The sequence below is a fragment of the Citrus sinensis genome, chromosome 9 (assembly GCF_022201045.2).
Source record: "Citrus sinensis cultivar Valencia sweet orange chromosome 9, DVS_A1.0, whole genome shotgun sequence".
Lineage (NCBI taxonomy): Eukaryota > Viridiplantae > Streptophyta > Magnoliopsida > Sapindales > Rutaceae > Citrus > Citrus sinensis.
Window position 1 is genome coordinate 6,257,810 of NC_068564.1, and position 24,088 is coordinate 6,281,897.

The window sequence follows — 24,088 nt, forward strand, 5'->3', positions numbered from 1 at the left end:
AAACTCAGAAAACGTCCTTATTTTAGTGAGTTTATTTATTTTTTATTTTTAATTTATCTAAAACAACGTTGTTTTGAATGTGTTTTTATTAAGATTTTATCCGAATTTAGGGTGCAATCACTTTTCGTACATCTTAATAACAACTTGATAAAATTCTTTTCATAATTTTCCCAAAAAAAAAATAAATAAATAAATAAAAGAAAAGAAAAGAATTGGAATATAACAAAACCCCACCATTCATAGCTGAATATGAAAATCAGCTTGATAAAAAAAAGTTGAAACTCGACATGCATAAATGATAAAGACTCCACTTTGTTAACGTGTGGAGTGGTGTGGGTCTATCGCCTACGCGTCTTAAGTCTTTATCGGTAAATGCATCTGGAAAAAAAATGCATTTAATTACTGAATTTGTTAATGATCAATCATCAATGTAACAACTTTTTTCCAAAATGCATGAACACCACCACGTACTTCCGGGTATCATCGCAAGTGCGGCAAGAGCCAATGAAGGGGATCCATTTGTACCTCTCTGATTGGGTTGCCAAGGTACAAGTCTTCCTTGTTATTTTGTTTGTTTTTTCATTTGCAAAATTAATAATTAAACCAGAGTTATAAATCGTCATGAGTAAGAATTAAGATGATTTTTATTTTATTATTATTATTATTATCTATTATTAGTATGTTAATATCGCGATATTTGTCAATGGGTGACATCTTAATTAGAGGTCACATGATTTGAGAAACCCCCAGTTGAAAATAATTAGTCCTAATTGAAATTTAACAATTTAATTTAAAAAAGTTCTATGTTTCTACCCCTGCATTTATAGATTTTATATTGTGACCTCATCAAATTTGTAATTATTTATATTGACTCTCTCAAGCCAAAATTTTGGTTTGGCCAAAGTGAACACTACTTTTAGAAACAAGTTCAATATGAACGGTTGGCAGCTATTTTCTGTGAGAGTTACATAGCATACTATAATATTGAATCTCTAGCATATTAAATAAAGGAAGAAAAAAAAGATAATAATATTGAATCTCTAGCAGATATCAAATAAAAAGAAAGAAGGAAAAGAGGAAGAAGAAGAAGGAAAAAAAAAAAAGAACGTCAATAATCGACATAACTGATTGAGTGATTCTTTCTAAACGTAATCGTAACAATGATATGCTAGAAGAAATTAAAATGATGAAATTAATGATTGTTTAAATAAATTAATTGTTTCAATTATTTTAAGGGAATTATCAAACAATAAGGAAAGCATAGAAAGGACTTTGAAGTCAAATATGGACACTAAGCCTACCGCAACTGTGGAACTTCTGTAACAGACTATTAGATATGTAATGCTATTTTTATTAAAATAAATAAATTGTCAAGATATTGAATGCTATAATTATAACTAAAAAAAGCGGAGTCTCATCTGATACTATTGAAGACGTGAACTGGACTCTTATCCGAAATCCCAATGCAAGGGGTAGAAATCCTGAAAAGAAATAATAATAATAATAATAAATAAAGACCAACTCGCTCTTCACACGCAACAACCGTACCTCTTTCTCCGAAGTTGGACCAGTCGTTTTTCACGCGTATCGGATTTTCGTGAAATTCGCTCTCATCTTAATTTATATCCAGGCCTATCAAAATATATATATATATATATATATTTAGGCAAACACTATGTTACAACTGATGTAAGGTACATCTCTCATATGAACAGTATATGCGTGGGACTTATTTACTGTTTATGCGACGAGTGTATCCTACATTAATTGTAAGATAGGGGATTCTTATATATAATGTTTATTGTTAATTAGTTAATTTCCATTAATTTTTTCTTTGTGCTTCTGTACATTTTTTATGTTCCATAGGATTTCCCATTTGAATGTACGTTCTCCCAATCATTTGTGGAATCACAACTGGTTTTTTTTTTTTATATATAATTACATTAGATTATTACTCAAACTATAATTAATATTACGAGAGATTATAATTAAAATTTACAAATCAGACTATTACTGAAACTAACTTACATTAATACTTATAGAGTTCTGTCTATATTTTAATCCTCATTAATATTCAAAGGATGCCTACTCCACTCATACTTGAGTAAGGAAGAGACTACTTTCACTCAATTATACTTTCTGCCCTCCAAGTCTTAACCACTCGGCCTTTTAATCACAACTAGTTAATAGAATAAATTACAACAAAGACATTATCACTAAAACAAATGACATACTATATTTGATTAATTGATTTTAATTTATAAACAATGCTGAATTTTTTTCCTCCTATCAATTTGTATGTTAAAACTCATTTTATCTTTCAACCCTAAATATTCTCCCCCCCCCCCTCCCCCAACAATTTAATGTTAGGAATTACATAAGCTATTAAAGTTTTAGAAAGATCTAAGCGGTAAAAACAAAGAAAAAAACAAAATCAAAGAAAAATGAGCCACTGTCCCCCTCCAAATAAATTTAGGTTTTATCGAGAAAGAATAATACATGTTTCAGTCTTGATATATCTCATATTTACTCAATAATTAATAATTCTGCGGATAAAGTTTATCATTGTCTGAACTTTTAGGTAATTTCATCCACAACACGTGAAATGCAATAACTATTTTTTTTCTTTTTTACTTTATTTTTAGATTTTTTTAACATTGAAACCGTGTGATTAGAAGGGATACAGGGCAGCAGCTGGGAGGCACATGACTGATGGTGACTTGGAGGCACTAATGTACACTTACACGTTGTCATGTTATTATATTAAGGTGCTCCATTCGAAATTTAGGAATGTAACTGCGTTAAATATTTATTAGGAGAGTTTTATCGTTTTAATGGTACTATCCAGCTCGAATTTGAATTAGTCGAGACCCAATATGATCTTCGAATATCGGATAATTTAATACATTGAAAAAATATTAAAATTATAATTACATTGGAGTTGATTTACAACAAACTATAAATTTAATTATATACATAAAATAATAAATAATAAATAATTTATTATAATTTTAATCCTATAATTATAAAAAGATGCTCGACTTTAGAGCGTTCCAACCTAACAAACTCATTTATTAAACGCCATTCAAAAGTTATTAATATTTGATTTAAAATTACAATTATGGGCAATTGTTGCTAGCGCTCTTCTAGTCCTCGCCCTATAAAAGAGAAACGAGCTGGGTAGCAAGTAGCAACTCTTTGTGATAAAGAATTAATTAAGTTAATAATTACAGGATTCCTTGAAATGCCTTTCCGATATACAACAAAGCTGGTGGTGCTGCTGCTAGTACTGCTACGAGCAAGTGCAGCTGCCGCTCATGCTCAACCCGAGCCCGGCTGCCCCAGCCGTTGTGGAGACGTCGAGATCCCGTATCCATTCGGTACAAGGCCTGGTTGTTTTCTGAACAAATACTTTGTCATCACTTGTAACGAAACTCATTACAACCCACCCAAACCATTTTTAGGGGACTCAAATGTCGAAGTTGTCAACATAACCACCAACGGTCGGATGAATGTCATGCATTTCAATGCCCGTGACTGCTATGACCGTAAGGGCAATTCAGAAGCCGGAAACGGGGCTATTCTCTCTCTGTCCAAGTTCATCACCGTCTCTAACACGGAAAACAAGTTTGTAGTCATTGGCTGTGACAGTTCCGGTTTCGTTAGTGGCTACTTAGTAGGTGGGAAAACATACAGTTCCGGGTGCTCGTCCGCGTGCAAAAGCTTCGACGATGTCACCAACGGATCCTGCACCGGCATTGGATGTTGCCAGATTGAGATTCCTAGAGGGCTGAGAGAACTCGACGTGAAAGCACGCAGCTTTAACAATCACAAATATGTGTCCTCATTCAATCCATGCACTTATGCGTCTGTTGTTGATCAAAGCCGGTTCAATTTCTCCTCCAATTATCTTGTCAGGGAGGGCACACCAAGGATGTTTCCTATAGTGCTTGATTGGGAAATAATCACAGATAAAACATGCGAAGAAGAAAAGCTATGTGGACAGAATGCATCATGTGATAAACCCGAGGATAACAACAATACTTCTTCCGGCTATCATTGCAAATGCAACGAAGGTTACAAAGGCAATCCATACCTCTCTGATGGTTGCCAAGGTATAAATCTTTAATCATACTCACTCACGTGCGGATGTTCATTTTCTAATTTTTAAAATCATTTTTAATTAATTAATATTTAAAAAAATTATTTAATTGCAGATGTTAATGAATGCGAAGACCCAAGCCTCAATAACTGCACGCGCACGCACATATGTGATAACATACCAGGAAGTTACACATGTCGCTGCCGCAAGGGGTTTCATGGAGACGGCACAAAAGATGGACGAGGTTGTATACCTAATCAAAATACTGCACTAAAGGTGGCTCTAGGTATGTAATACAAGCACCTTCTAGTATATTTTATTGCATATTTGAGGGGCTTTATGACATACGTATTACGTAGTTGCTGCCCTAATATTTTATCTATTTATTTTTTCTAACTGCGGCTCACAATGTTTTAAAGAGAATAAACTATGTAAACAACAGAAAATTGTTAATTGTTTTCTTTTTAGTTCATATATACCTTGCCTAAGGTCTTTAAAAGCATAATAATATATTTAAATTACACAAAACAAAAAGTCAGGTGTTAATAATTGGGTATTTTAATGCACCTCTGAAGTTTGTAGAAGTCACATAATTTCATAGGCCGTGTGGTTGATTAACAAGCACCGCAGTGACAGAATTAGCCCAACTGCCGTGTTACCTGAGGTCAACTGGTCAAGTCCAAGACTGTTATTAAATATTTATTTATTTATGTATTTTTATGGTAAGGGTGAGTAAAATCTTCTATTTAAGTATGCATGAATTCTTACAATTATCATGACTCACTAATGTGTTATTTGGTTTCAAGGTGTAGTGTGTGATGATACCAATAGGAATTTCAAAATCCGAGATCGAGTTTGGCCTTCCGCGATCTAGACTAGGGTGACTTTTCTCATTATTTTAATTTGATCCTCGAGAACGGATCGGGTTTAATCGGACCAGGATCCAGTGCTCAGCTGAGCTTGTGCTAAGCACCGAATCAATAGTTAGCAATTGCTTGGGGCCCACATGAGACAATTACTGACCATTGATCCAGTGCTCAGCACAAGCTCAGCTAAGCACCGAATCTGTTTCCGGTTTAATCAAAATAAATTCCGATTATCGAAACTTAGATAGTCCAAATTTGTCATTCTTTTATAATTTTGAGTCCAGGTTCTAATTTTTAAAATTGCACTTTTCACCCAAATCTATTTTAAACTTTATCTCTTAAATGTTTTAAATTGCAGTTTTGATTCCAAATTAGGCTCGTCTTACAGTTACGTCCAATAAAATCCAGGCCAGGCACGAGTTTCATATTAGGGGTTAAAATTTTGTCCTTGAATACTGAATTTTGCATTTTAATTTCGAGAAATTCAATCAATTATCCCTCCAAGATTGGTGTGAGGGAGAGTTAATCAAGATTGGTCTATCCTAGCTTTAACCCTGTGCGCTAGAATTACATACATAGTCAATGAAGTTTTCGTTCCAAGTACATGTTTCCGCTTCAAAGCACAATTGTTTGCCTAAAATGTAAGTTGAGTACATGTTTAAGCAACCAAGCACAAGCATAAAGTTATAAAATAATGATGGATGAGAGGGTTTTTAATTAACGTTATATGTTATACTCTTAAATTTAGTTTCTCCAGCTCATTATCTCTTTGAATTTGCATGTTTTAATTTACATGTAGGGGTTGGCATAAGCTTTGTATTTGCGACTATGATCATCTCTTGGCTTCACTTTCTGTGGAAGAGAAGAAGGTACATGAAACTCAAAGAAAAATTCTTTGAGCAAAATGGTGGGCGTATTCTACAACGAGAGTTGTCTAAATTGCAAGGTCAATCTTCTGAGAAGGCAAAAATTTTCACGGAAGAAGAAATCAAGAGGGTGACAAACAACTATGCCAACGTGATCGGCCGCGGAGGCTCTGGCGACGTATACAAAGGATTTTTACCAGACAGAACCCCAGTTGCCGTAAAGAAGTCCAATATCGTTGATCATAAAAAGAATGATGAATTCATCAATGAACTGGTTGTGGTCTCGCAGATAAACAACAGAAATGTGGTAAGGCTATTAGGTTGCTGTTTGGAGACACAAGTGCCTTTATTAGTTTACGAATTTGTCGGCAATGGCACCCTCTTTGAGCATATTCATGAGAAAGACAAAGGAAAGGCTACAAATAACCTTTCCTGGGAAGTACGGCTGAAGATAGCAGCAGAAACTGCGGGAGCGCTTTCATATTTGCATTCTGAAACTAATGTTCCAATAATTCACAGAGACGTCAAGTCTGCCAACATACTCTTGGATGAAAAGTATACTGCAAAAATTTTTGATTTTGGAGCTTCAAAATTGGTTCCGATTGACGAAATTATAAAAAACACGATTTTGAAAGGTACTTCTGGGTACTTAGATCCTGAGTCTTGTCAGACTTCCAAGTTGACGGACAAAAGTGATGTTTACAGCTTTGGAGTTGTCCTTGCCGAGCTACTGACGGGAGAGAAGGCACTTATGTCGGATGGGCAGGAGGAGAGAAGTCTGGCTATGCATTTTCTTTCTTCATTGGAACAGAATCGTTTACTTGAGATTCTCGATGGTCGTATTGTAAACGATGGCAATAAGAAACAGCTCAAGGAAGTGGCCAGGCTAACGGCTAGGTGCTTGAGTGTGAGAGGCAAGGAGAGGCCTACAATGAGGGAAGTAGCGTTGGAATTGAAAGGTCAGTACTTTTGAATATGGAGATGGGGTGTTGCCAGCCAGCCATGCAACTCCAACAGATGGATATGATAGACTGATAGTATCAAGCAACTCGAATTGATGGCGGTTCATGATGGGAGATGATTGGTACTGTATGTTGTGTTTGTGTGATGTATGTATTTATTTATTCTGCTGTGTCTTTTTTTATTTGGTTGAATTACAAGGATTTAGTAACACAAATATGTATTTCGAGGTAAAATAACTGTGGGTATGTATAAGTGATCTTTGTGGCGTTTCTTTTTTTATGTGCTTGTAATAGGCATGTGAGAACATTATTGTCATACATTGATGTACTTCTAGCTGGGGCAAGTGCTAATTTAAAAGGATGTGGTTTATGCCTTGATGGAAAGCATTGTCTTGTTAGCAGTTCCAAAATGAATGTGTTTGACGGTTCTTCCTTATTGTTCGACGGAATGCCTCAAAGAAGTATTTTTGGCAGGAACCATTTCATCTGAATTCTACAATGCTTCAAGAGCATCTGGAGATCATCAAGCAGTAGATGAATAAAAGGGTCATGAGATAGTGCATTGTTTGCTTGCTGCCCAAGAACAATTCACTCATTCAAGATAAGATCAACGAGTCTGGGAACAATAAGACAAACTGCAATGATAGTTAGTCACAAATGTTTCGTATTGTTATATGATCCAAAATCTTAAGCAAATAACTACATCTTTGCACCTGGTACTAAAACTATCAATAAAAAATGAAGAACGATTCATGCTGGGAAATATCATTTCACGGCGCTTGTTTGTGTCGTTTTATTTAGAAGTTTTTATCTTTAACAAGTTGGATTTTTTTTAAAAATTGTTTGAAAGGTAAGTTTCATTAATCAATCAATCAAAACTCTTACTTCTGCTATAATTTCTTCCATTTTAGACATTACAAGCCGGGCTCCTAATATCAAATTTAGTTAATCTATGGATTCCCCGTTGCAAGTTCTATATACATAATTAACATTTGAATATATCTTAAGCTATCCAAAAGATTTGTTTTCTATTACTCCCAGCTTCTGGACAAGATTTACAGAAATAAAAAAATCATCTGATTGGACGACTAACGGAAGTAACTAAATCAGCTTCCTGCGCAACCCAAACTCATTGCTTCTGCTTCAACATCTATATTCCAAAGAATAGTGTTCCTTGCGAAGCTGCCGCCATAATCTCTCTTCATCAGCATTCTTAATTATAGCCCCGCAAGCCTGCAATCTTTTTCAATGGATCAGTGGCTAGCTGCATCTGCTGATATTCAGCCTCGTCAATAAACTCAGATCGTTGATGCACCCTTCTGGTAGAGATTCTGCTCCTGCCTCAACGATCTGATGATCTTTAAAGCTCTTTTTGAAATACAAATCATTGTTTGCAATATTTCTCAGAATAATGACCTCTGCTTTCATAATGTGAGATTAACGTATATCTCCTTGAGAACAAAGGCAATGGATCTGGATTTATTTGGGGAAGTTCTGCTCTTGTAACCACTGGCTCGCTCTTAATAAATTTGTATTTATTAGCATTGAGATTGGCTTTTTGATGTTGGATCTGGGTGTAATAGATATACCATGTTAATGTTCGACGAAATGCCTCAAAGAAGTATTTTTGGCTGCAATCATTTCATTTGAATTCTACATTGCTGCAAGAGCTTGTGTGACTGCCCCCATAATCTCTCCATCAGCATGCCTCAAAGAAGTAATTTTCAACATTACAATTCCCAAGTAATTTTCTAAGATATTTTATTCCTAAAAATCTATCATTCATCAGTTAAATTTTAAAAAATTCCACCTATTTGAAAATTTCTTATTTGAACAATCCCACTATTTAATGAAAGAATGGTACATTAATTACTTGAAATATATTATCTCTCAACAGGTTACGCCAATTATGTGTAACAAAACTACAAAGGCGCATGCATATCATATCAGTAAATCTATATATCATAAATTTCTCCATAAAGTTAAGAAATCTTATCAGGATTTGGTAGAGGTTTGAATGAAACTTTATATTATTTTCAGTGGTAGCAGTTACATTGCTGCAGTAATCCCATTTTGGCTTTACATGAAATACACAGCAACTTTTTCACGTTATCAAAATAGTTAAACAGTATTTTTGTACTGTTCCTTTTGCCGTGTTGCAGCAAAGTCCCATTATTCATGCATGTTTTGTCAAATACTATTGCAATATATAATAACACAAGTTGATCACACACAGCTAGCATTCATTATGGAAGTAAGTTCTACAAGAAGTGAAAATCGTTCCGAGCTGCAGCAATCATCATCAATGGAGGTTTCATCTTGTGGCCCCAATATTATCAATTCATTCACTAGTAATAATGGCGGTGGCTGTGCAACTCCAAAGGCTAAAAGATTCAGAATATCTGAAAGATTATCTTGCCCACCAGCTCCAATGAAGAAAAGGGTAACTTCATCAAATTTCTCATCAAAAAGGTCCCCTGTCACTTTTTTCAGTTCCCCAGATATTGAGATATTCTTCATGTTTGCTTCCCAAAAAAATGTCTCATCTTGAGTTGTAATCTGATTATAGCATGAATTAATGAGAAGCTAGGGTTGTCAGGAAATTATTATTATTATTTTATCATCTGTGTGTTAAACTCCATTACAAGTCAGGAAAAAAGAAAACTTTGGCTTCAAAATCAGAAACATGAGTTGGACTTTATTTTGTGAATTTAGAACCATAGATTTTATTAATAGCAGCTTAATTTTTAGTTTGATATTTCTATGAATTGTTTTAGTTTCTTGGTTATGAAATTAAGTCCTCAATTTCTTTTTTTGTACCAAAAAAAAAAAAAGAAGAAGAAGAAGAAACCATTTTCAATATCTGAATTATCAAATGGGATTAGGTCCTCTCTCTTTTCACAAACTTAAAGAGGGGAAAGAGAAAGCATCTAATATTTTGCTTCTGTGTGGGTGATAGATTAATATATTAGTTAGTGCATGGATGAGAGATCCCGATGAAGGAGCTCGTGCAGCTGATGATCATTACAGGGACAACACACGTGCATGCATGGAATCGACAAGCAGTCTCCATTTTTGTACTTTTTTTTAATTTATATAAATTTAATCTCAAGAGACTTAGGCTCTGTTTGGTACAACTTATTAAATAGAACTTATAACAGTAGAGCTTATAGCACTAGAGCTTATACCAATAGAGCTTTTGGATAAAAAGTCATTGGGTGTTTGGTTGTCAATAAAAAAAGCACTTTTGAACCATTAAACTATGTGATATTTTTTATATTATATATTTTTAGAAAAACTCTATAACCTCTACTCCCAAAAGCTCAAATTTTGGGTTTTTGCTAGTAGAGGTAAATTAGCTTATTTAAGCTAAAAAAAACTCTATTAAAAAAATAACCAAACACCATAAAAAATTTTAAAAAGTGCTTATACGATTAAATAAGCACTTATGGCTTTTAAATAAGCCATACCAAACAGACACTTATTAACTTTAACAGTTTCATAATTAATGTGTTCATTAATCCACCTAAGATTAAATGACAAATACAATACAACAGAAACACGAAAAAAAATTCTGACACGATTAATTTGACATAAAATATATTACGTAATAAAGTTGTGTAATTTGTTTTCAAGATCTTGAATGCACAAACCAATTAATTTCGCAGTCACAAACAATTATTAGTATGAAGGATAAATGTTCTTATAATTCTTACTGAGTTTATGATTCAATTAGTCTCGTATTTTGAATAATTATTTAAATCATCACTATGTTAAATATATTTTTATAAGGAGAAATTTTTTGATCTAACTTGACCAAGTGGATCTAAATTATTTTCTTGATTCATTATTTGAATTTGAATCCCATAGAAAAGAGGCTAAAAATTAATTTGGGTCTTATCCATCCTTCACATTAAAAAAAAACAAAAGAAAAAAAGTAATATAATACAAACCTTTTGAGTAATTTTTAAGTACGTATAAATTAACTATGTAGTTGGTTCAAACGGTAAAAATCAAAGAAATATTTGCCCTTTGCATAAATTTTGGTTATATGTTATGAAGACCATGCACATATTTGATATTTTTTTCTTGTTTTAAAAAGGTCAAAAGTATGTTTACGAAAGAGTTAAAACATTGATGAATTACTTTACGTATATTGTCGTTAAGCAGCATCACAATTATTTTGGAGAAATCAAGAAGAATTTAATTAATTAGTTGCCTAAACTTTTTATGTAAAATTAAAAAAAAAAATAGTGTAAATATTATCTAATTATTTTCTCTCTTATAGGAAAACTTTGAAGGGATTTTGACAAAGAAAAGCCCGGCTCAAAAATGGTGTGGGCTGGGTTTAGCTAATTTCAGGCACAAGGAGGGCTGGGGCTTTGAAAATTTTTAGGCCTTTCCCACAGTTTGGCATAAAGTTATAGGAAAAACCAAAGAATTAAATTTTAAACAATTAAAGTACGACCAAACAAAGTCTTAACGTGACTCACTAGCGAACCACAATTTTCATGAAATAATGAATTTTTTCTCATTGAGAAGCTAAACAATCAATTATCAATGTATGTTTTTGGAATTCTTTTCTGTGCCATTAAGTTGTGTGTGTGTGTGTGTGTTTGGAGGTCTATTAGTCTTTTCAATTATCTTATTCATTTGAGTTATTGACCGTGCATATAGTATATCATTTTTTTTTGTGAATAATTTAGACTCTACTTTGTTCTCTACTTTGAGTCCAGGTTCTAATTTTTGAAGTTGCACTTTTCACCGAAATCTATTTTAAGCTTTATCTCTTAAAATTTTTAAATTGCAGTTTTGATGCCCAGTTAGGCTCGTCTTACAGTTACGTCCAATAAAATCCAGACAAGAGTTTCATATTAGGGGTTAAAATTTTGTCCTTGAATACTGAATTTTGCATTTTAATTTCGAGAAATTCAATCAATTATCCCTCCAAGATTGGTGTGAGGGGGAGTTAATCAAGATTGGTCTATCCTAGCTTTAACCCTGTGCGCTAGAATTACATACATAGTCAATGAAGTTTTCGTTCCAAGTACATGTTTCCGCTTCAAAGCACAATTGTTTGCCTAAAATGTAAGTTGAGTACATGTTTAAGCAACCAAGCACAAGCATAAAGTTATAAAATAATGATGGATGAGAGGGTTTTTAATTAACGTTATATGTTATACTCTTAAATTTAGTTTCTCCAGCTCATTATCTCTTTGAATTTGCATGTTTTAATTTACATGTAGGGGTTGGCATAAGCTTTGTATTTGCGACTATGATCATCTCTTGGCTTCACTTTCTGTGGAAGAGAAGAAGGTACATGAAACTCAAAGAAAAATTCTTTGAGCAAAATGGTGGGGTGGGCGTATTCTACAACGAGAGTTGTCTAAATTGCAAGGTCAATCTTCTGAGAAGGCAAAAATTTTCACGGAAGAAGAAATCAAGACTGTGACAAACAACTATGCCAACGTGATTGGCCACGGAGGCTCTGGCGACGTATACAAAGAATTTTTACCAGACAGAACCCCAGTTGCCGTAAAGAAGTCCAATATCGTTGATCATAAAAAGACTGATGAATTCATCAATGAACTGGTTGTGGTCTCGCAGATAAACAACAGGAATGTGGTAAGGCTATTAGGTTGCTGCTTGGAGACACAAGTGCCTTTATTAGTTTACGAATTAGTCGGCAATGGCACCCTCTTTGAGCATATTCATGAGAAAGACAAAGGAAAGGCTACAAAGAACCTTTCCTGGGAAGTACGGCTGAAGATAGCTGCAGAAACTGCGGGAGCGCTTTCATATTTTCATTCTGAAACTAATGTTCCAATAATTCACAGAGACGTCAAGTCTGCCAACATACTCTTGGATGAAAAGTATACTGCAAAAATTTTTGATTTTGGAGCTTCAAAATTGGTTCCGATTGACGAAATTATAAAAAACACGATTTTGAAAGGTACTTCTGGGTACTTAGATCCTGAGTCTTGTCAGACTTCCAAGTTGACGGACAAAAGTGACGTTTACAGCTTTGGAGTTGTCCTTGCCGAGCTACTGACGGGAGAGAAGGCACTTATGTCGGATGGGCAGGAGGAGAGAAGTCTGGCTATGCATTTTCTTTCTTCATTGGAACAGAATCGTTTACTTGAGATTCTCGATGGTCGTATTGTAAACGATGGCAATAAGCAACAGCTCAAGGAAGTGGCCAGGCTAACGGCTAGGTGCTTGAGTGTGAGAGGCAAGGAGAGGCCTACAATGAAGGAAGTAGCGTTGGGATTACAAGGTCAGTACTTTTGAATATGGAGATGGGGTGTTGCCAGCCAGCCATGCAACTCCAACAGATGGATATGATAGACTGATAGTATCAAGCAACTCGAATTGATGGCAGTTGATGATGGGAGATGATTGGTACTGTATGCTGTGTTTGTGTGATATCCGTCTTTATTTATTCTGTTGTGTCTCTTTTTTTATTTGGTTGAATTACAAGGATTTAGTAAGTAACACAAATATGTATTTCGAGGTAAAATAACTGTGGGTATGTATAAGTGATCTTTGTGGCGTTTCTTTTTTTATTTGCTTGTAATAGGCAGGTCAGAACAGTATTGTCATACATTGATGTACTTCTAGCTGGGCCAAGTGCTAATTTAAAAGGATGTGGTTTATGCCTTTATGGGAAGCATTGTCTTGTTATTAGTTCAAAAATGAATGTGTTTGATGGTTCTTCCCTATTGTTCGACGGAATGCCTCAAAAGAATTATTTTTGGCAGGAGCCATTTCATCTGAATGCTACAATGCTTCAAGAGCATCTGGAGATCATCAAGCAGTAGATGAATAAAAAGGTCATGAGATGGTGCACTGTTTGCTTGGTGCCCAATAACAATTCACTCATTTAAGATAAGATCAACGAGTCTCGGAACAATAAGACAAACTGCAATGATAGTTAGTCACAAATGTTTCGTATTGTTATATGATCCAATATCTTAAGCAAGGAACTGGATTATTTGGGGAAGCTTGCTCTTGTAACCACTGGCTCGCTCTTAATAAATATGTATCTGCTGATATTCAGCCTCGCCAATAAACTCAGATCGTTGATGCACCGTTCTGGAAGAGCTTATGCCCCTGCCAGAACGATCTGAGGATCTTTAAAGCGCCTATTGAAACACAAATCATTCCTTGCAATATTTCTCAGAACAAAGGCGATAAAACTGGATTTGTTTGAGGAAGTTCTGCTCTTGTAGCTACCGGCTCGCTTTTAATAAATATGTATTTATTAGCCTTGAGCTTGGCTTTTTGATGTTAGATCTGCGTATACTAGATACACCATCTTAATGTTCGACGAAATGCCTCAAAGATGTATTTTTGGCGGCAACCATTTCATTTGAATTCTACATTGCTTCAAGAGCTTCTGTAACTGCCGCCATAATCTCTCCGTTAGCATGCCTGATTATTGCCCCAATTAATTTTCAACATTACAATTCCCAAGTAATTTTCTAAGATATTTAATCCCTAAAAATCTATCATTCATTAGTTAAATTTTAAAAAATTCCACCTATTTGAAAATATCTTATTTGAACAATCCCACTATTTAATGAAAGAATGGTACATTAATTACTTGAAATATATTATCTCTCAACAGGTTACGCCAATTATGTGTAACAAAACTACAAAGGCGCATGCATATCATATCAGTAAATCTATATATACGGGAAATGCTTCAAAGAAATTGGTTGCTGAGATATCATAAATTTCTCCATAAAGTTTAGAAATCTTATCAGGATTTGGTAGAGGTTTGAATGAAACTTTATATTATTTTCAGTGGTAGCAGTTATGTTTGCTGCAGTAATCCCATTTTGGCTTTGCATGAAATACAAAGCAACTTTCTCATGTTATCAAAATAGTTAAACAGCATTTTTGTACTGTTCCTTTTGCCATGTTGCAGCAAAGTCCCATTATTCATGCATGTTTTGTCAAATACTATTGCAATATATAATAACATAAGTTGATCACACACAGCTAGCATTCATTATGGAAGTAAGTTCTACAAGAAGTGAAAATTGTTCCGAGCTGCAGCAATCATCATCAATGGAGGTTTCATCTTGTGGCTCCAATATTATCAATTCATTCACTAGTAATAATGGCGGTGGCTGTGCAACTCCAAAGGCTAAAAGATTCAGAATATCTGAAAGATTATCTTGCCCACCAGCTCCAATGAAGAAAAGGGTAACTTCATCAAATTTCTCATCAAAAAGGTCTCCTGTCACTTTTTTCAGTTCTCCAGATATTGAGATATTCTTCATGTTTGCTTCCCAAAAAAATGTCTCATCTTGAGTTGTAATCTGATTATAGCATGAATTAATAAGAAGCTAGGGTTGTCAGGAAATTAATTTTTTTTTTTTTGATCATCTGTGTGTTAAACTCCATTACAAGTCAGGAAAAAAAAAACTTTGGCTTCAAAATCAGAAACATGAGTTGGAATTTATTTTGTGAATTTACAACCATAGATTTTATTAATAGCAGCTTAATTTTCAGTTTGATATTTCTATGAATTGTTTTAGTTTCTTGTTTATGTATTAAGTCCTCAATTTCATTTTTTGTACCAAAAAAAAAAAAAAGAAGAAGAAGAAGAAACCATTTTCAATATCTGAATTATCAAATGGGATTAGGTCCTCTCTCTTTTCACAAACTTAAAGAGGGGAAAGAGAAAGCATCTAATATTTTGCTTCTGTGTGGGTGATAGATTAATTTATTAGTTAGTGCATGAATGAGAATCCGATGAAGCAGCTCGTGCAGCTGATGATCATTACAGGGACAACACACGTGCATGCATGGAATCGACAAGCAGTCTCCATTTTTGTACTTTTTTTTAATTTATATAAATTTAATCTCAAGAGACTTATTAACTTTAACAGTTTCATAATTAATGTGTTCGTTAATCCACCTAAGATTAAATGACAAATACAACACAACAGAAACACGAAAAAAAATTCTGACACGATTAATTTGACATAAAATATATTACCTAATAAAGTTGTGTAATTTGTTTTCAAGATCTTGAATGCACAAACCAATTAATTTGGCAGTCACAAATAATTATTAGTACGAAGGATAAATGTTCTTATAATTCTTACTGAGTTTATGATTCAATTAGTCTCGTATTTTGAATAATTATTTAAATCATCACTATGTTAAATATATTTTTATAAGGAGAAATTTTTTGATCTAACTTGACCAAGTGGATCTAAATTATTTTCTTGATTCATTATTTGAATTCGAATCCCATCGAAAAGAGGCTGAAAATTAATTTGGGTCTTATCCATCCTTCACATTAAAAAAAAACAAAAGAAAAAAAGTAATATAATACAAACCTTTTGAGTAATTTTTAAGTACGTATAAATTAACTATGTAGTTGGTTCAAACGGTAAAAATCAAAGAAATATTTGCCCTTTGCATAAATTTTGGTTATATGTTATGAAGACCATGCACATATTTGATATTTTTTTCTTGTTTTAAAAAGGTCAAAAGTATGTTTATGAATGAGTTAAAACATTGATGAATTACTTTACGTATATTTTCGTTAAGCAGCATCACAATTACTTTGGAGAAATCAAGAAGAATTTAATTAATTAGTTGCCTAAACTTTTTGTGTAAAATTAAAAAAAAAGTGTAAATATTATCTAATTTTTTTCTCTCTTATAGGAAAACTTTGAAGGGGTTTTGACAAAGAAAAAGCCCGGCTCAAAAACGGTGTGGGTTGGGTTTAGCCAATTTCGGGCACAAGGAGAGCTTGGGCTTTGAATTTTTTAAGCGTTTCCCATAGTCTGGCATAAAGTTATAGGGAAAAATCAAATAATTAAATTTTGAACAATTAAAGTACGACCAAACAAAGCCTTAACACGACTTACTAGCGAACCACAATTTTCAAGAAATAATGAACTTTTTCTCATTGAGAAGCTAAGCAATCAATTATCAATGTATGTTTTTGAAATTCTTTTCTGTGCCATTAAGTTATGTGTGTGTTTAGAGGTCTATTAGTCTTTTCAATTATCTTTTTCATTTGAGTTATTGACCGTGCATATAGTATATCAATTTTTTTTGTGAATAATTTAGACTCTACTTAATTTGTTTTCTAATTGTATGATCTATAATGATATTAATTAACGTATAATTTGCTTTGTGCATTTGTTGATTTCTTTTTGATGATAATATATAATTTCTTTTGGTTGACGGCTTGAACTTAAACCATTGACCTCTTATTTCTATCTCTTACCTCTTTATGGAATCTAGTGAGAATCAAGATATATACATTTGTAAACCCCAAAAATCTAGCAAATAATTATTGAAGAGAAATCCTTTCTATATAAGAGAAATTGCCCTACCAGAGGGCATAAGTTCTCACTATTGAGCTCTCAGCCTAATGGTTTGTTCTATTTTATGAGTTAGACTATTACAATCCTTTCCCCTAATATATTACAATTACATTTAGAGTGTGTTTGGTTCAATCTCATGTTTGGCTGGAACAATTTGCTGCCACAGTGCAGCAAATTGCTGCATTAACTAAATCCAACTAGGAGTTTAAATGGACTTCTTGAAAATAAAATTCTTTGAGTTTGCCATATTAACTTCTCTTTTTCCCTTTTTCTTTTCTTTTTTCTTTTTAATATTATAATAAATAAAAATATATTTGTAATTTAATATTATATTACTAATAATATTAATTTTTATTTTTACATTATAATAACAAATATAAAGTAAAATTCAATAATATTACATTGTATTTTTTTTCATATTAATTATATTATATCATAACGGTTAATATATAAAAATTGATTATTATCTAATATTTATTATAACTTATAATAAATACTTAAATAATATATTAAAATATAATATAATATTACTTTGTTTAATTATATGATAATATCAAATATATAATAATTTATTATTGTTTAATAATTTAATATAACTGACAATAAATGCTTAAATATTAATATATTTAAATAATAATAGTTTAAAATTAATAGTAATATAAATAATGATATAAAATATTATTACATGTATCATAGCTCATATTTCACCAAATATGATATTGCATTGTAGCTTAATACACTATAATGCAACATCATAATGCAAAACAATAAAGTGTAACAAACACACCCTTAGTGCATGTTTGGATTTAGATGGTCTGTGTATCAATCCAAAGCATGTTTGGAGGCATCTGAAAAGTAATTATTTGAAAATAATAATCTTTGAGAATTTAATTTTGTATTAAATGTTAATAGCTCCTTTGAGTAGCTTTTGAAAATCAATATTTTTTTTTTTCAGAATTTGATTTCATAATACATAATGTTAAAATTATCCTCATCCTGAAATCATATTTCCAAAAAAAAAAAAAACCTAAACTAAAATTACGGTAATTTATTTATATTCAAAATTTTAACTGGAAAAAATAGTAAGACTATAGCTGGATGCCAATGATTTCTCTGACGCCATACCATCATTGGCATCCTGAAAAATGTTCTTAACACGACGCCACGTACATGTTAAGACTCAAAATTATTTAAGCGAAGCAATGACGACGTCATGATGAAAATAATGGAACCGGTGCCGGCACACGCCCCAAAAGTAAAAGTATGGTCGCCACCACAACCGCCATCAAACAGAACCATCTATGTCATTTAATAGATCGGCAAAAGCCAACAACTGTGTAGGTGATCTTATGCTGTGATTCGCCGTCGATGGCTGGATGCCTCACAGTTTCAAAGCACATTTCAGTAGTGCGTGTTCCTTCATCAAGTCTCCAACGCCCAATTGCCCATGTCGTGCAACTATGGAAAAGAGGCTCGAATGGATTCAGAAGCAGAAAAACATATTGAAGTGAAATTCACTTCAGTAAACATTAATTTCGTTTACATAACTGAAACTTGTCTAAAAGGCTAGTATTGTGGAGTAGCCGTCGATGAAGATGCAGCATTGCAATTGTGATTGAAGAGATGCCAGAAAATCATAAGGATTCAAAAGTAATTTTATTCGAGGTTTATTTTGAATATAAAAGTTAATCAAAAAATAGGTGTGATGAGTACCTACATCTGGTCAAATAGCCATATTTTAAACGCCAATGATTTATTGAAAATATATATAAATAGAAAGTTGAATACCAAACGATTGTGACTCAGTTGGCGGCGCAGACTGGGTAAGTGAGAAGAGCTTTCGGGTTCGATCCCCACTAAACACATCATTTGGGAGAGTTAAGAAGTCTTAACTGTGACTACACCTCGAATTCGGATTAGTCGAAGCCCAATGCGGTCGCTGAAAATCGGGTGGTTTAAACTAAAAAAAAAAAAATTGAAAGAAATAGAACTATTTTTTATTAAATAAGTTACTTTGAAAATAAATTTTTACTACAATCAAATAAAACTATTTTTCAATGTACTTGTTAATGATTAATTTACCAAACATACATGCTAAATTATATGACAAGTGATTGTATTACACTACCCAAAAAAAAAAAAAAAGATTTTCTGTTCTTCTGGGGAACGTTTGCGACTGAAAAATATTTGTCCACAAATGAGTAAAATTTTGCTGCCATTATGCGGGGAATTAAATTAGCTGCAAGGTTAAAATAAGTATCTAATGCCCTTTTATACTTTGGCAGTAAATAATAAAGAATTAGCTGTAAATAATTTAATTTTATACATTTTTCTAAGCCGAAGATCTTAATTTTAAAAATTAAATACTCTAGCAATTAAAGCAAAATTGGTATTATTTCGAATTAAAATAATCAAACTTTTAACTCTTGCTTTCTCTCACCAACTCACTCAGAATCCGTTTTAATTTTTTCTTTCTCGCGTTTAGCATAGCCACTATTTACCGAAGGCTACTGTTATTATTTCATATAAAAATTAAGATCTTAATTTTTATAGCAGAATTAGACATTGAAGCCTATTTTCTTTATTACTTGACCATTATAGGAAGTTAAACCTTGTGATTTAGGTAGATAACTTTAAGCAATTGATGTTTTATTATTTGAAAACCAAAAAGCAAGGTTATTGTTTGTTTTCAATGTCTAATTTCGCTTTAAACAAGTGACTTGGTGATGTTTGAGTTGCTTAAGAATTGATTATTCAAGCGAAAAGATGATACATGTTTATGGATTCTATAGAAAATTTGAGGATTGTTGAACTATTATTGTAACTTTACTTGTTTCGAAATGTGACTAAACAACACATGATTGACTTGAAATTTTAAGTCATAAAAAGCTGAATATGCATATTTCAAGTCTGGAGATTTTGGAATGAATTGAACTAATAGTTGATTTGTAATGGATTTTTCAAATTGGTCTGTTGTTGTATGAATTTATTAGAAACTGTGTATGTACTATGTTTGGTGTTGTAAATGAATGGCCTAATGGTGTCGAAATACGCCAAAATTTTGAGCTATTAAACTTCAATATGTCTATTTTAAATCTGAAAAGTTCCATGGTAATCAAACTTGTGGTTTAGATTTAATGATTTTTCAAACTTTGTTGCTTCAGCAGTAAATCTCATTGACAGAACTGTTCACTTACTCTTAATCTTATGAAACACTAGCTTAATGATATTGAGATGACCTGAAATTTCAACATGTTATAGATCTCTATGTATACTTATGTTTTGGAAAGTTCCATCTCAATATGTTGAGTTCTTTAATTTTAGTAAATCACCAAAACTCATCTATTTTTGTGTGAATTAAAAAGGCAGTTCTGGACGAGTTTAGTTTAATACTGTGAGAACCTATTGTAGAATTGAGAAAATGGGCTTGAAATTTTCATGTAGGGAGCATTTATGTGATACAACTCAATTGTATTACTGCATGAATCAAGGCACATGTAGTTCATTTGGTTTATTATATTTATTATTTTTTCTGTGTCTTAATTTTGCATTTATCTTAGAAGTTACACTCGCTTGTAATAATTCTAGAAAATTCTGTTGTTCTGTTTGAGGGTCAATCTCTTGAGACTATATAGAATGAATTTGATAAAGACGGAAGTACTAAACTCAATATTCACTTACGTGGGTAACAGATGCCTCAAACTAAGGAAACCTCACTCTCCTCAAAATAAGATTAGAAGCTTTTTCAGTTCTCCTTGCTGCATTTACATTGTCAGGAAGCTTTTTTTTTTTTTTTTTTTTTTCATTTATCTGCTTTGGCATCTCATTTGCCTAATGCTAGTACTTTGAAAATTGAAATTGCCTGGAGTAATTAGCAGAGATTTCTTTTTACTGCATATACATGGTCAGGAAGCCATTTTTCATTTATCTGCTTTGGCGTCTCATTTGCCTAATGCTAGTACTTTGAAATTGCTTGGAGTAATTCGCAGAGCTTTCTTTTTACTGCATATACATTGAAAACAATCATGATTCTTTACTGCTTCTTCAGGAAATATCACTATAATTTCTAGTGCAACTCAATAGCAATAATCGTTTACTACAAAATGTGTAAATTGTTCTACAGCCAAACTCGAATGTGCTTATTATCTCTCTGATGATCATCACTACTCAAACTGTCCTAGTTCGTCATTTCTACAGCTGAGCTTTTAATTGGGTTGCGATGAACTCATGTCAAAGCTGTAATTCACTCATGTCAAAATTATCTCATGTCACCATGAATAGGTCAAAAGCTGAAAGAGGCATTTACTCATAGAGGGAGACTTTTGAAGAATCTATAGCTAAAAGAGGCATTTGCTTTATTTGGTCGGCTTGTCAAAGGTAAATAAATTTTTAAGTTTACTAGACTCAAGTATATTAAGTTGTACTTCAAATAATTTACATAGAGAAAATTTCCAATGACGTATTAAGGTTATTGTCCTGTAATTACATACGTTTGAAATAAGATGATGAAATTTAAATTTTAAGGGTGTTAAGCAATATCTGCATTTATGTAACTTTCCCTAGCATCTTAATGCTACAATAGGTATAGGTGTCTTGCCTGGAACTGAAAGCAAATTGGACCAAAAAAAAAGAGCTGAAAGTGAAATGCAGCTGTATTTTATTTCCTTTTTACTATAAAACCTATTATATAAAAATTTGCTATATTCTAGTTGGTAAATTAATTATTGATAGTTGTAAGCACAAGTACTTAATCTATTTCTATATACACTACTCATGTTTTATTATATGCATTCTTCTTTTAATTTCAGTCTTTGAATCATTTGTTGTACGTGTGTTGAAGGATGTAGACATGGGCAAACGTTGGATTGACCTATGAGGTAGGTCCTCTGATCGTTAGATATATATAAAGGAAAATGATAAACGAACGCAATGAAGACAAAAGGAAAATGATAAACGAACTCAATGAAGACAAAAGGACGACAGAAACACAACTTTGAATTGCCGTTTCACGCGTTGATTTCTGCTTCTTTTAATCTTACGTGGACCCACAAGAAATAAAAAAATGAGAAAACGATGGTCATTTCTGCCCCCTCCCCAACCACTCATTTTCCTTTCCTTAGTTTACTCCCCCTCCACTCATTTTACTCCCCCTCCATTTGCTTCGTTACCAGACTCCCCTCCATTGAGTTTGCTTCGTTCGTTACCAGACTCCCCTCTATTGAGTTTGCTTCGTTCGTTACCAGACTCCCCTCTATTTGCTTCGTTCGTTACTAGACTCCCCCTCCATTTGCTTCGTTACCGGACTCCCCCTGGACGACAGCCGCTTCTTGTTCTCGCCAAGCCCCTTTTTTTTTTTTTCTCGCCCAGCCCATTAGCTTCGTTACCGAACTCCCCCTAGACGACAGCTGCTTCTTGTTCTCGCGCCGAGCCTCTTCTTTTTTTTTTTCTCGCCCAGCCCCACTTGCTTTGTTACCGGACGACGTCCGTTTCTTGTTACTGGACGCCGACTGCTTCTTGTTCTCGCCCAGCCCAGATCTACAACGGACACGATCGCCTAGCCTAGATCTACTATGACGTCGCTGCTTTGGAGACTTCTAGTTGTTGCTTGCTGCTGCAGTTGTAATGACCCATCCGTAAGCATTTCTTTTTTTTTTTTTTGTGTTGTGGATGATGAAATTTTGAGATTGACAGAGTAAGAAAATTTCTTCCGTAAGCATTTCTTGGGTGGGGTGTTTATGGAATAAGGGTGGATCTTGAGACTTTTACGATTTTCTTAATTGATTAGGATGAGGCACTGCAGTAATTTATTTTGATAAGAAAAATTACAAAAGCTATTATTTAGCATATTCATGTCTTCTGAGGTTGGCAAGATAAGAGAGAGGGAGTAGTTGGGGAGATATGTAGAGATATCAGATCTATGGGAGAGAGGTGGATGGGAAAGTATTTGCTCTCCTGTCCTGAATGTTGTAAGTCTGAGACACATTTTGAGGCTGAATGAGTGTGGAGAGTTATGACCTCTTTTTGTAAGTAGTAATTAGCTAGTCAACTTATTATTCATGGCATGTCTGTGGTAATGGTATTAGACTCATATTGATAAAATATTTAATATCATATGCGAAGCTTGACACTTTTCTTATAACAGATATGGATGTTGTATGGCTTTGGACATTATTCAACCTTTTTTCACTGGGTCTAATTCTTTTCATGACCAAAAAATAATCACTGAAGTTTAATAGACAGCTGTAATTTGAATGCATGGTGCAATTGAACCCCCTGGTCCCTAAGGCTGTCTTAATCGTCTAAGCCACTCATAATCCTCCATTAAAGCGTTTGTGATATTGTATAAGCATAAATTTATGCAAGATAAGAATATATATATTTTTTCAAAACTCCCCCCTTTGGGTTCAAGATACATAATAACATAGCCTAATTTGTAGTTTTGACATGTAATTGCAGCATTAGGAGGGTAGCTTTGTTATTGTGATAATGGGTTTTTTTATAGTCGCCCTAGATTACATTTTATTATTCTACCTTGTGTATATTATTTACGCTATTTTTAATTGATTTAGCTCTGATAGCTTCTTTACAAGTGTTTCCCCCCCCCCCCCCTAAATTAACTTCCTTTTGCTTTTCTCTTACAATTGCAGAAATTGGTTTCTTGGTTGATGTTGGCCTTTGTGTTTTGCGGTGAGGCTCCCATTCTTTGTCAGAAGGTTAAAATGTTACTCTTTTTTTCCCTCCTGGTTTTGAAATTCTCTCTTATTGTTAGCAGTTGAAATTCTTAGCATAAAAGTCTAGAATATTGATCTAAATTTTTCCAATGTAGAATTCAAATGCCTATTCAAAGCTGTTATGTTGTTTTCAAAGGACGAAAGCCGGGCATATACAATTCTTGGCTTGAATGTTAGATGCAAGTAAATGGATTCAAAGG

The 24,088-nt window shown here is 33.3% G+C and overlaps 1 protein-coding gene across 5 annotated transcripts in view; it reads left to right on the forward strand.

Moving 5' to 3' along the window:
- LOC102607632 (wall-associated receptor kinase 2-like) overlaps positions 1 to 13,458 on the forward strand; it is an 88,758-nt gene extending 75,300 nt beyond the window's left edge. For 2 of the 5 annotated variants that reach the window (XM_052433080.1, XM_052433079.1), the window contains 2 exons: positions 4,218 to 4,388; positions 5,768 to 7,415. In XM_052433080.1, coding sequence (XP_052289040.1) covers positions 4,218 to 4,388; positions 5,768 to 6,807 — 1,211 coding nt within the window. In that variant the 3' untranslated portion in view covers positions 6,808 to 7,415. Of the gene's footprint in view, positions 1 to 3,124; positions 4,116 to 4,217; positions 4,389 to 5,767; positions 7,419 to 12,194 lie in introns of those variants that run through there. The other 3 variants (XM_052433081.1, XM_052433084.1, XM_052433083.1) reach the window with 3 other exon arrangements.
- Positions 13,459 to 24,088: the final 10,630 nt, after the last annotated feature.